Here is a 12,692-nt window from a genome sequence, read left to right as displayed (position 1 = left end):
GGCACTGTGGGAGATGTGACTAATGACACCTGGGGCTCTAAAATGGCATGACGGAGCTGCTCCTTTCATCTCTATGAATGCCTTGCAGATAAAGAAGAGTGATAGGAACAGGGAGAGAGTGCAGTGCAGGAAGGTGAGGCTCTTAGACATAGACCCATCAGCTAATAGAGAGCAGGGAAAAGAGCCAGGTCTTGGCATGGAGTCACCAAACTGAGTGTCAAGTCAGTGAACTCTGCAGCTGCAGAAGACTTTTCAACCTATAACTTGTGAATGAACATCTAATGCTGCATTTTAAAACACTTGCTTTAACCTTGTTCTGTTGGCTACCTTTCAGTGTTGGAACTGGAGCCTGAAAATCTTGCGAAGGGATTACTCTGTTCTCTTTATGCAAGATTTGATTAAGTGTTTTCCTTAGGCTTGCTCCTGGTAACCATCTGACTCTATTTTATCTGTTTAAGTAAAATACAAAAAGTCCCTTTCTGTCCAGACCCAAAGCAGCTCTAAGGCACCTCCTTGTTTTATTCGATCTACTCATGGGGTCAGATTTTCAGCAGAAGATGTGATCTAATGTGTTTAAGAACTATGCTAGTTTCCTATAGTCATGAATGTTCACTTACTGCACTTACTGTATGAGAGAACAGTTCAGATGCCATTGGATCAGTTCATGAGAGAGACTCAGTTCTTCGAGTGATTGCTCATGCCCACTCCATGTTAGGTGTGTGCTCACCACATGCACCAGTGCTGGAAGTTTTTCCCTCAGTGGTATCTGTAGGGGACTGGCTCTGACGTTTTCTGGGGTGGCACCCACCTGGCACGTTATAAGGAGCTGCCAGCCCCTTCGGCTCCTCTGGAGTGTTCTGCTGCCTTGTGCTAGCTGCGTTTGCTTCCTTCAGTTCACCAAACGTCTCTTGTGTATAGTTGAGAGTTAGCCCTTATTGCAAGATGATCCTGGACCAGACTCTGCCTGGGGGGGGCATGCGTCAAGCCCTGCGATCACTGAAAGCGCTCCATGCCCATCAGTGATGCCAAAGGACACATCAGGACAAGGGTTGCATTTGCAGATTGTTCAAATCCCAGATGAAAAGAGAGAGATTCCTCCTGATGGGGCGAATGCCAACTCCGGCATTGGAGCAGAAGTCCAGCTCTGCCCCCAGCTCTGCAGCATCAATGCGGAGTGCCTATCAGTGCCATTGTCACGCCCGCATCCATCCCCCATCCAGGCCCTTTGAAGAAGTCCAAGAGACAGACGAGGACCGGAGGACAGCCAAGCCCTGTGCTGGGCAGATCAGCTCCTCCAGCCGGGAGTCAGACTCCGGCTCAAGCCGAGCAGTCCAGCCCATCTCAAACTGCGCCTGTCTCACCAGACAGCGTTGAGCGCCTGGCAGGTTCCTGTCGACGCCCGAGGTTGTGCAGGAGATCTTGACGCTCACTCCGTCCTAAGGGAAATCAGCCTTTCTGCAGGTCCCCATCTCAGTGGCCCCATTCCCACCATGAGGGACATCCCACCAGCCTTCCCCTGCTCAGGGCCACCATGGCTCAGGCAAGCTCGGGAAAGCCCCTTCTGGTCTCTGGACCTTGGGGTGCCAGCAGCAGAAGTCCAGGCGCAGCTCGCTGGTTACCTGGAGCAGCCCCATGGAGGCATGCCCCTGCCTGCAGAAGCATCAGCACCGGCCCCTCATCTCTCCCACACCTTTGGGCTCCGGCAAGCAAGGCCACCGATCGCACATCGACAGCCGTAACCGAGACCCCCTCCCCTCCAGGGGAGGCACAGAGGGCCGGAGCACTGTCGCCGATCTGCTGAGCACTGGTGGTCCTGGAGCCCCTCTGCTGGGCATTTGTCCCGTTCTAGCCGTTCGTTGGAGAGACCCAGTGGACAGCACCAAAGGGGTCACCACTCCGCCTGCTCCCACTCGTCCCGAAGTGCCCACTCCGTGTCCGATTCTGGCACCGGCAGCAGCCGTTGACAGCAGGTCACGTCCCAGCCTTGGCAGCACCGCCTGTCTTGTCGGTACTGCATCCACCCCTGGGGCTTCAAGGCCAATAGCCACCAGACTGGTGCCCAGAGAGCCCATGCAGCCATCTCAGCTCAGCTGTTAGGTAGCAGGAGCTTCAGAGAGGGCCTCAGCCATAGCATTGCAGCCTCCTATGGAAGTGGAGGCTCCAGAGGAATTCCCTCCCCAGGCCCAGCAGACCCTGGGGAGCTGCCAGCAGGACTCTCAGGCGTCATTGAGGAATCGGCAATACAGGCTCATTACCAGATGGAGCCATCACTGCTCCCCCTCATCCAGGTCCAAGGGGTGAGGGCAGGGCTTATCAGGAGCTGTTCAAGAAGGTTGCCTCCAATCTGGGGCTCCAAGTAGAAGAGCTTGAGAAGCCATCTGCCTCATTCTTGGACATTCTGTGCACCACTTCACCCGCTTGGGTGGTGTTGCCCCGACATGAGGGGGCGTCAAAGATTATTACTGCCCTGTGCAAATCCCCTCCGCCATGCCCCCCACTTATAAGCCTTCTGAACATAAATACTTTGGACTAGCCATCAGTCAAGGGTACTTCTTACAACCACCCAGCCCTGAACTCCTTTGTTGTAGAGGCAGGTAGCCAAAGAGCAAGGCAGGGACAGCCCATGGATACCCCTAAAAATAAAGACTCTAGGAGACTGGATTTATTTGGTCAAAAGGTTTATTGTCTTCCAGGCTCCAGCTCAGGGTAACCAACCCCCAAGCACTCCTTAGCCACTATGATTATAACCTGCAACATGCCATAGCTAAATTTCAATGCTTCGCTTCCCAAAGGGTGCAGGCCAAAACTCTGGGCAACACTTGATGAGGACATAGTTGTAAAGAGGGTGGCCCTCCAGGCACAGTTGGACGTGGTAGACTCCATGGTCTGTGCTATGGCTTCAGCCATTACCACAAGGCAAGCTTCCTAGCTGCCCCCCTCTGGATTGTCGACAGAAGCTCAGCAGTCAGTGTAGGATCAACAGCCAGGTCCTGTTTGTGGAGCAAATGAACACTAAGCTACGCTCACTTCACATTTAACCGGCTAACCAATTAAATGGGATTTTATATCCCTAACCCTCACCTCCGTCAGGCTCGACCTGCACCAAGCAGAGGGCCAAGAAGTCATCTTGAGGGTCTGCCTGAGAGCAACGTTCCAGACTATCTCCATGATTAACCTTTCCCATTTTTTCCAACCAACTTTCCTTTTTCCTCCTTTGATGGCAAAGACCCACTTTGTCAGATGCATGTAGTGACGAAGTGGGTCTTTGCCCACGAAAGTGTATGCTCCAATACATCTGTTAGTCTATAAGGTGCTACAGGACTCCTTGTCGAGAGTTCATTGGAGCAGTGCTGGACTTCACTGTCCCCAGAGCGTTTCTCTTACGGGAGAGATTCCACACCATGGTGGGTCCTTGTCACAGAGCTCACCGCATCTCGCCTGACTGCGGCCAGGATATGTCTACACCTCTTAGACCATATGGCTGCATGCGCCAATGTCATCCGGCATGACAGACTTTAGATGTGGCCACTGATTCCCAGTCCACAGACCACCTGCAAAAGATTGTCACCATTCTGCCCACAACATTCACTTTTGCTGTAATGATGGACCAGTCCCACAGTGGTTTTTCTGTTCTGTAACTTCACTCAATCAGCCTGAATTTGGATGTCTCGGATCTTGGCTTGGGAACGCATCTGTGACCTCCAGACCCAAGGCAAGTGGTATTCAGAAGAGACGATGTTGCACATCAATGTCAGAGAACTTGGAGCGGTCTGCTTAGCCTGCGAGCTCTTTCAGGCAAAGTGGCAATGGACAACAGACTCAGTATTACACACCAATAGGCAAGGGGAAGCATGCTCGTTAACTCTCTGCCAACAGGCCCTCCCGTTGTGGGATTTCTGCATTGCTCACACAATCCACCTTGAGGTGTATCACATGGTGCCAGGAACATGCTAGTGGTCCTTTCCCTTTCCCCACAAGTGGTTGCTCCATCTTGACGTAGCTCAAACATTCTTCCGGAGGTGGAGAGCTCCGTGCGTGGGCCTATTCGCCACCAGACACAACAGGAAATGTTACCCCTTCTCTTCCCTTCACGGTATAGGAAAGGACTCCCTCTCCGATGCCTTTCTTCTGTCGTGGCTGGAGGCTTTCACATACACATTCCCGACAATGATTATCGGCAGGGCTCGCCAAGCGGCGGCCGCGCGGCTCTGCGCATGCTCAGATCGCTCTGCGCCGGCTCTTCCGGGTTGTAATCGACTCGCCACGAGCGAGTAGATTACGTTATTTGTCAAGCCCTGCTTATCGGGAAAGGCCTAGCACGGATTGAGAGAGATGGCACACAGTATGATTGTTCCAGTGTGGATGCATCAGCACTGGTTCAGCACACTCCTAGATTTGGCTGCTTCCCCACTGGTCAGACCTGCTTTCACAGGACCATAGGCATTTCCTGCATCCTTTTAACTCACCACATGGATGTTGCGTGGCTGAATCTGGCAGAACAAACCTGCTCCTGCAAGGTCCAGCAAATCCTCCTGAAAAGCAGAAACCTTCCACTAACTAGCTCCTGAGCAACATGGAGGAGATTTTCCTGTTGGACATCTGATTGTAACATCTTCCCCATCACACTCTTCTTTGCAATCCATGCTGGATTACTTGCTCCACCTTAAGAACCAAGAACCCTTTCGTCCATTAAATGTCCATCCTGTCGCCATTTCCCCCTTCCAGCCTCTCATTCAAAATCAGATGGTCTTCTCACATGACATGTCCATCCATTTTCTGAAGGGCCTGGAGAGGTTCTTCCCACTGACTCGAGCTCCTTCCCCACAACTTGGTTCTTAACAAACTCACAGGCCGACCTTCTGAACTCTTGGTTTCCCACTTGTCATGACGGTCACATTCCTTGTGGCGATTGCACTGTTGAGACGTCTATCAGAGCTTAAAGCCCTCACATCAGAATCACTGTACAGGGCCTTCTACAAGGACAAGATTCAACTGCGACCCCTTTCTACCAAAGGTGGTGGTGATCTTCTATGTAAACCAGGACCTCTTTCTACCGGTGTTTTATGCCCTAGCTACATACCACTAGTATGGAGAGGAGACTTCCTGCCTTAGACATCAGAGGCTCTTTGGCATTCTCTCTGGAGCACACTAAGCTCTTCCACAGATTGAGACAGCTTTTCATTCGGACAGCGTAAAAAAGAAGGGGCCTTCCTGTGTCCTTGCATAGGATCTCTAACTGGAGCACCACTGCATTAGGTAATGTTATGAGCTGGCTCGGGTCCCACTGCCGCCAGTTGTAAGAGCACATTCGATTAGAGCCCAGGCATCCTTGGCAGTGTCCTGGCACACGTTATGATCCAGGACATCTGCAGAGCCGCTCTGTGCATGTGTTCACAGGGCATTATGCCATCACTCAGCAAGCCAGAGGCAATGCTGGGTTTGGCAGAGCTGTGTTCCAGTCTTCCTACCCACCTCCACTGGCACTGCTTGGGACTCACCTCATATGGAAAGTGCATGAGCAAATACTCGAAGAGCAGGCAGTTACCTGTCTCTGTAACTGGTGTGCTTCAAAATGTGCTGCTCATGTCCATTCCACGACCTGCCCTCCTTCCCCAACATCGGAGCTGAAGGCAGGAGGGATGGATGGATGGTGCTTCTTACTCTACACCATGGGGGTGCCAGATATAGTCCATTATGGATACCACTGAGGGAAAAAAATTCTGGCACCAGTGCACATGATGAGCACACACACCTGATGTGGAATGAACAGCAGTACAGCAGTGTATGGACCGAGGTAGCTGTCTTGCTTGGTTACCTTGGTAACTGATGCATGAATGTGGCATAGGTCAGAAAGAGAAATGTGAGTTTCAATTAAGTATGCATTGGTGGAAGAAGGCAGGTTGTTTTGGAGTTGCTACGATATCTTTGCTATGATATATGAATATGGGCAGACATCATGTAGACAAATAGATGCCCACCAGCAGATACTATACACTCATCTGTGACTGAGATTTTTAAGGTAGGACATGCAAAGATTCTTCTTCTAGATCTTGGAAAAATACCTCTTTTTCCATGTATTATGTATTCTCAGGAATGTGAAGAAAACTATTATGCTGCCATATCATGCTATCAGCATGTCTTACCTTGGATCTGGTTGTTATAGAGCATGGGACAGTTCAGGCCTTTCAAGAGATGCACAGCTATATAGTTCTGAAGGTGGATAACGCCAAGGCCTGTTAGCCTGTGACTGACTTAGTTTTAAGACTCAAGGTTGAGGTTAAACCTTCTGCTTGTTGACCTCCCCTCCAGCAGAGTCTCCCTGCATGAGACCATAAGTAAAGGCTTGCGTAGTTAATGATTCACCAACAGAGTTCCCACCTTTTCATCCCTGTGTGGACTAAATTTTATGTGCACCAAGGCAAGTGCAGATGTGTACCACTAATAGAAACACAGGCAGGGTAGCACCTGAATCTCTCCTGGGTGTCCACCCCAAGTGCTCTGTTTGCAGGGACCACTGCTTACCAACCATCATCAGCTAGTCAGTGTTTCGTAGATAATATTGGTTTAGAGCTACAGGAAAAACTGGTGCCAATCTCTGCTCTAATTAGACCTGATTGCACACCCACTTGCAATCCACATTGTCAGCTTTCAGTAAACTGATAATAGTCTATTGCCTTTTTCCCCCTTCAGTTTATATTTAAAATCTGATCTTCTGGGAGGGATTGGTGTTGGCGTTGCTTGGCTATGATTATTGTCTGGATCATAGCCCTGTCTTAGCCAGTGGAATTAGGGTGGAGAAAGACGACAGCCTTTTATGCAAGGGAAGATGGGTGGGGCTGGAAATGCTACCAGAATAAGCATCTGTCTTCATTTTACTTTGTATTGGAATTTACTGTCCTAAAACGTGCTGATCTCTGATTTGCTGCTAACTGGTGAAGAGAGGGAAACACACAGGTGGCATGTGGGGAATGGGCCCTTCTTTCTCCAGGCACACACACATACCTTGTCACCTCTCCATTGAAGTGAAGCTATTGAAAGGTCTCTTTGATGCCACGTGTATGCTAATAGCTCTTTGGTATTGTTTTGCTATCTGAAGCCCTCTGGTGGACCATAGGCTGTACAAAAGGGTGAGTTAGCTGCCTGCTAGCCAGTTTCTCTCTCTATTCCATTTTAAATATTTTGCTTTCTGCTTGCTTGCATGAGGCTGCAGCCTAGATATGCCAGTAAATTTCACATCCATTAAGTATATGAAACAAAATACTTTATAAACTAACCCTATTGCAATTACTAACACTGCTGCTTTTCACAACAGGACAGTACTCTGCAGTAGATGTTACACATGCATGAATAATTGGGGGGAAGGACCTTTACATCTATCACTGGGCATGATTAGAAAGTTGTATTGGTGGGATCTTTACAGTATCCAAAACCACTGCTGCTAATAGATTTTTGAAATGTGAATGGGTCTGCACTGGCACATGCTCAATGGTAATGATTTCCTTCACAATTAAAATGTTGGCGTGTTAACATTAGATTTTAGCATAACCCTAGCAAATTCCGCAGTATTTTAGCCTACTCCTGGGGGGTTTCCTATTGCCTAACAGGGTTAAGTTTTAGGTTTCCTCTGCCAAGGAAGCAGTACTGGGTAAGTTACACGCCTGGCTGCCCTGCCAGAGCCAGCTTGCAGGTGATATTTAAAATGAGCAAGAAATTACTAGAAGGACGATGCTAGTGGTGGTACTATTATCGGAATGAGAGAGCTGCAGTTGTACAAGTCCCCTACAGAGGAACAGAAATTCTCACCATCCTACAAATACAACCTGCTGTCCAGGAAAGGGCAAAAATGAGGCTGAGATTTTTCCGACAGTAGCAGAACCACTCTCGGTATGCTCCTGTGATGCAGAGGAGCACTGACTTCAAACAACGTGTGTACAAAAACACCAACAAGAAAGCTGAGTTCTTGGGTTTGACAGTGCAGAGGTCAAAGGCTTTTTCCTTAGGCTCCAATAGGCGCATTTTGTAAATGAGTTTAACTAGGTAGTTGAGCACACACACATAACAAATATGTTAATGAGCTTTAAATGTCATTGTAAATTGCTCTCTACCCGTTGCAGGGTTAAGTTTTATGGTGTAACCCTAACTTCTGCCTCTTATTACTGAGCCTGGTGTAACCCTGTCTCTTACTGGCTTACTTATAATCCTAACAAAAAACAATGTAGTTACTGAAATTTTTGCAGACTCCTGAGACTTCTGGCACCATTCTTCACATTCTAGGAAGAGTCCTTTGATTTCTTTCCTCATGAAATCTGAAGTAAGAATCCTGTGAAATGTGGTTCTAAAATCAGGTGGACCCAAATCCATTTTTCTGAATCTGACTACTTTGATTTGATGCCTTGATGGAAAAAAAAGACTCTTGTTTCCTTTCACAGATAGTCTGCAAAGCTATTATCCAGCGCAGTTTGGTTTATTTTTGGGAAACTACTTTACACATCCTGCAGATTAATGTAAGAACACATGCAGAATTAGTATAGCCTTTCCCCTTCCTGAAGGATTGTTAGCCCATTGTTACTTGCTATTCTAATGCTCCCTGCAGTCTGCGGCTGGGATTTTCAGACTTGAGCGTAGGGTATCTAGCTCCCCCACAGCTCCTTTGAAAATATTAACCTGAGTTTTTTGTATTGAAAAGGAAACATTACAATAAATTGCTTTTACAAACACACATTTGTTTTACCAATTATAAGGATGAATAATGTAAGTGAAAGTGCTGACCTTTTTTCTTAATGCAGAAATATATTTCAATTGACAATTTTTTTCCAAACACACGTTGGCCTCTCTTTCCCTCTGGAATGTAAAATGGTTTCCTTGTCATGTGCTCAGCAGGAGGGACTAAAGCAAAGCACCAGGCACTCTACCCTTCCCTTAGAGCTAGGAACAGAATGCAGAACTCCTGTCTTCAAAGGCCTGATGGTGTCTTCCATCAATGTAAAGTGTCACAGATCAGGATAGCCTCATAGTGACCGTACTTGGTGCCGAGCAATGGATTCAGACCTGCGCCGCCTCCTGTCCTCCACTCACTGCCTTCCAGAGCTCAGAACAAAGCGTGGGCCTCCTGACTCCCAGGCTCCTCAGTGTTGCTGCTGCCTGATGGTTTTCGGGTGCTTGGCTGGATGTTGTCAGTTACACTGTGCTGCTCCTGCAGGCTCTGCGAAGCAGTAGGGGGAGAGGCGAAGGGAAGGAGACTCCTCTTCGATTGCTTGTGTCCATTCCACGTTAGGGGTGGGCTTACCACAGGCACCCAAGCCAGCAGTATCTGCAGGGGAGCTGCACTGGCGCCCTCGTGGTGCAGTGAAAACAGGCACTGTCCACTCTCCCACCCACAGTCCTCCTTGCTGCTAGTGGGGGGGTAGGGACACTCTGCTGCCCCGTGCTACCTGTTCGTGTCATTCAGTTTGACAAACTTTTCCTGTTACATGGTGAAGAGATTTCCCTTGGTAGTGTCAGAGCCGGCCCAAGCTACAGGCCAGCCGGGCTACCGCCCGGGACACCCCATGGTAGGGGGCGCCGTTCGGGGCTGCTGGGCTGGGCAGGGGCGGGACCACGCATGCGTCACGCGCTCCTGGGGCACGTGAATGGCTTGGGCCGGCCCTGGGTAGTGTTCTGTTAGGATTAGTTAGTCCTGGACAGGGTTTGCCTCAGGATGGTGCATGATCCAATCTCCTCCAAGTTTCAAACCATGCGGTTGCTGTAAGCACCCAGTGCCCATCAGCGATCCTCACAGTCGCTGTTTGAGCCGCCTGGGTGAAGGACATTTCAGCGACAAGCGTTGCATTTGTGAGCCGTTCAAACCCTGGACAAAGAGGGGGCGAGACGCCGTCTCGAGGCATTCCTCATGGAGTCGGCATTGACTCCGGCACTGCTGCAGAAATCCAGCTTGGCCCAAGCACTGTGGCATCGATGCCGAATGCCCCTTTGACGCTGCCAAGCCAGTGCCAAGCCCCCTTCCCAGCTCCATCCAAGAAGCCTAAGAAACTTGAGGGGAAGATCGCCCACTCCCCATAAGCAAGTTCTGTTCCTCGTACGATTTAATTCCAAAGGCCAAGGCCTGGCTGTGGCCCATTGTGGACCTGCAAGGCATCAGCACATATTTTCAGAAGTTGGAGTTCTGCATGCTCTGCCTAGCCATCGGCATTCCCTGCCTGGATCAGGAGACTGGTATGCCGTCCGCAGCTTGAAGGGTGCATACTTTCACAAAGCAATCTTCCCAGGCCACAGGTGTTTCCTATGAGTCAGTGAGCCCTGTCAACTCCAGTTTGGCTGGGCGACAGCACCAAGAGAGTTCTCCAAGTGAATGTTAGAGGAAGCCACTTATCTGAGCTGCCAAAGGGTCCGGTATGCTCGCACTTTGATGACTAGCTCCTAAAGGGCTGATCTTGATCCCAACTGCAGAGGGATGTTGCAGTGCTGCATGCCCTTTGACCTGCTCGTGAATGATGAAAAGGCCCCATTTCTTCCTTTCCCGAGGTTCGAGTTGTAGGCCCCAATGGACCTCATCATGGAAGTCTCTGCGTTTCCCCTAACAGTGCAGGCATGCCCTGGCTGTCTGCTGGCCACATGGCAGCATGCACATATGTGGTCTGCCATGCCAGGCTCTGCATGTGGCCCCTGCAACAGCGTCTGTCATCGACCTATTCCCAGTTCAGGGACCACGTGGAGACAGTCACAACCACTCCCTTGCTACAGTGCAGGAATGAGAGCAAGAATGTCCTGGAAGAAGTCCTTTTGGAGAGTCGCTGTCACCTGGCAAGGTCTCGGGCCCATTGGAAACCTGCGCGAGTTAGTGTCAGAGGCCTCGGACAGGGAGCAAACCTTGGAGGTCTCCAGACCCTGGGGATGTGGCTCCTGAAGGAGATGACATTGTGCGCACACGTCTGAGAGATCAGTGGGGCTGGTTGCCTGCGGAGTCTGCCTGCCTCCCTGTATGCAGGTGGTGAAAGTCCCGACAGAAAACACACCCTCGATGTTCCACACCCCCAGGCAGCGGGGAGAGTGTATTCCTCGGTTCTCTAATTCTGGCATCTCTATCAGCCACAACAGACATCTGGAAGCCGTCACATTGCTGGTGTGAGGAATGCCCTGGTGCTCACCTCGGCAGAGACTTCTCCTCTCACCCCGAGTGGTCGTTACCTGACGGTGGCCTGTGCCATCTTCCCGAGGGGAGGAACTCCCACTTGGATCTGTCCACCAACAATCCCAAAAGTGCCATTGGTTTTGTTCTCAGCAGGGCCTAAGCAAAGACTCCCTCTCCTGTGCTGGTCAGGCATTCCCTCTGATCCCTCTCATCAGCAGGGTCCTAGTAAAGAGCAAAAGGGACCAAATGCATGGTGTCGTGCTTGCCCTTGCACGGCCTCGCCAACAGTGGTTCCACATGCTCGTTATGGCGGTGACCCCTTCCAAGCCTCTAGACCACCTGTCATAGGATCATAGTCTGCTCCTGAACCCAGCCTCAAGTCTCTTCCTCTCTCAGCGAGGATGCTCTGTGGTTGAACCAGAAGTAGAGCACCTGCTTGGAGGAGGTCCTGCAGGTCCTCTGGGGAAAGAGGAAGCCATCCACAAGGTTAACTTACCTGGCTAAATGGATGAGGTTTTTCCACTGCACATCTGAGTGGAGTATTTCCCCCTCACGTTTGTCAGTGCAATTCATCTTGGACTACTTACTGCAGCTCAGAAACCATCGTTTAGCGCATTTTTCCATCAGAGTGCCCCTGGCGGGCCCCTCTAGGTTCCACTAGCTGATCCAGGGCCAGATGGTCTTTTCTCAACCATTTTCCTGAGAGGCTTTACTTGCAGGTATGGACCCCCGTGGAACTTTAACCTGGGCCTATCTGGGCTCGCTGGCCTGCCTTTGAGTCGCTGAGCTCCTCTTCCATCTTACTTGTCCTGGAAGGTCACATTCCTGCTAATGAACGATTCTAATACAACTGTGAACTACAAGTCAGCAAGTATAGACAAGATTGGAAAGAAAACGCTTACCTGCCTGCAAGGCAAGCGAAGAGCGAGGGGAAGCGAAGCTCTGGCTCCTGTCACTGGTGGTAAGAGGGGACTGAGGAGGGGGCGGGTCAGCAGGGCCCTATATTGGGCACCATGGTGACGCCACTCCAGGCAGCGCTGAGGTCAACCCTATGGATAGCTGGTAGTGGAAAAATTCTTCCAGCTACTATGCAAATGTGATGTGCACGCGTCTGTCTGGAGTGGGCATGAACATCACATCTCAAAGAACAACAGCTGTGGAAGGTGAGTAACCGTTTTCTTCCTGGTGGCAGTGACGTTGGCAAGACGGGTTTAGAAGATTAAGGCCTTGACCTCCAGACACAGTTATTTGTAAGTGCAAGGTCCATTCTTCCCGCCAAAGGTGGTATGTTCCTTCCATGTGCACCAGGGCTGGCTCCTGCCAGTGTTCGGTCCCACACAAAACTGCCAAGGAGAGGCGTCTGCACACGCTGAACATCCAGAGGACTTTGGCTTTTTACTTGGAGCGTTCCAAGCCTCTCCATAAATCAACCCAGCTCTTCATTGCTACACTGGATAGGATGAAGGGGTCCTCCGGATTTCTTCACAGAGGATTTCCAGTTGGATCACCTCTTTCATAAAGACCTGTTATGCACTGGCACAGGTCCCACTGCTGCCTGTGATCA

General features: G+C 50.2%; 1 protein-coding gene across 9 annotated transcripts in view; it reads left to right on the top strand.

The window, feature by feature from the left end:
- Positions 1-12,692, top strand: part of CAMTA1 (calmodulin binding transcription activator 1) — a 982,645-nt gene that overhangs the window by 956,616 nt on the left and 13,337 nt on the right. For 3 of the 9 annotated variants that reach the window (XM_089773035.1, XM_089773028.1, XM_089773030.1), the window contains one exon: positions 7,097-7,127. The exons of the other annotated variants lie outside the window; for them this stretch is intronic. In XM_089773035.1, the coding sequence (XP_089629161.1) occupies positions 7,097-7,127 (31 nt within the window). The remainder of the gene's footprint in view (positions 1-7,096; positions 7,128-12,692) is intronic. 9 annotated transcript variants of the gene reach the window in all.

This window comes from Pelodiscus sinensis, chromosome 24 (assembly GCF_052426305.1).
Source record: "Pelodiscus sinensis isolate ZL-2025 chromosome 24, ASM5242630v1, whole genome shotgun sequence".
Taxonomy (NCBI): Eukaryota; Metazoa; Chordata; order Testudines; family Trionychidae; genus Pelodiscus; species Pelodiscus sinensis.
Note: the sequence above shows the minus strand (reverse complement) of the source record. Positions and strands in the feature narration are given on the sequence as shown.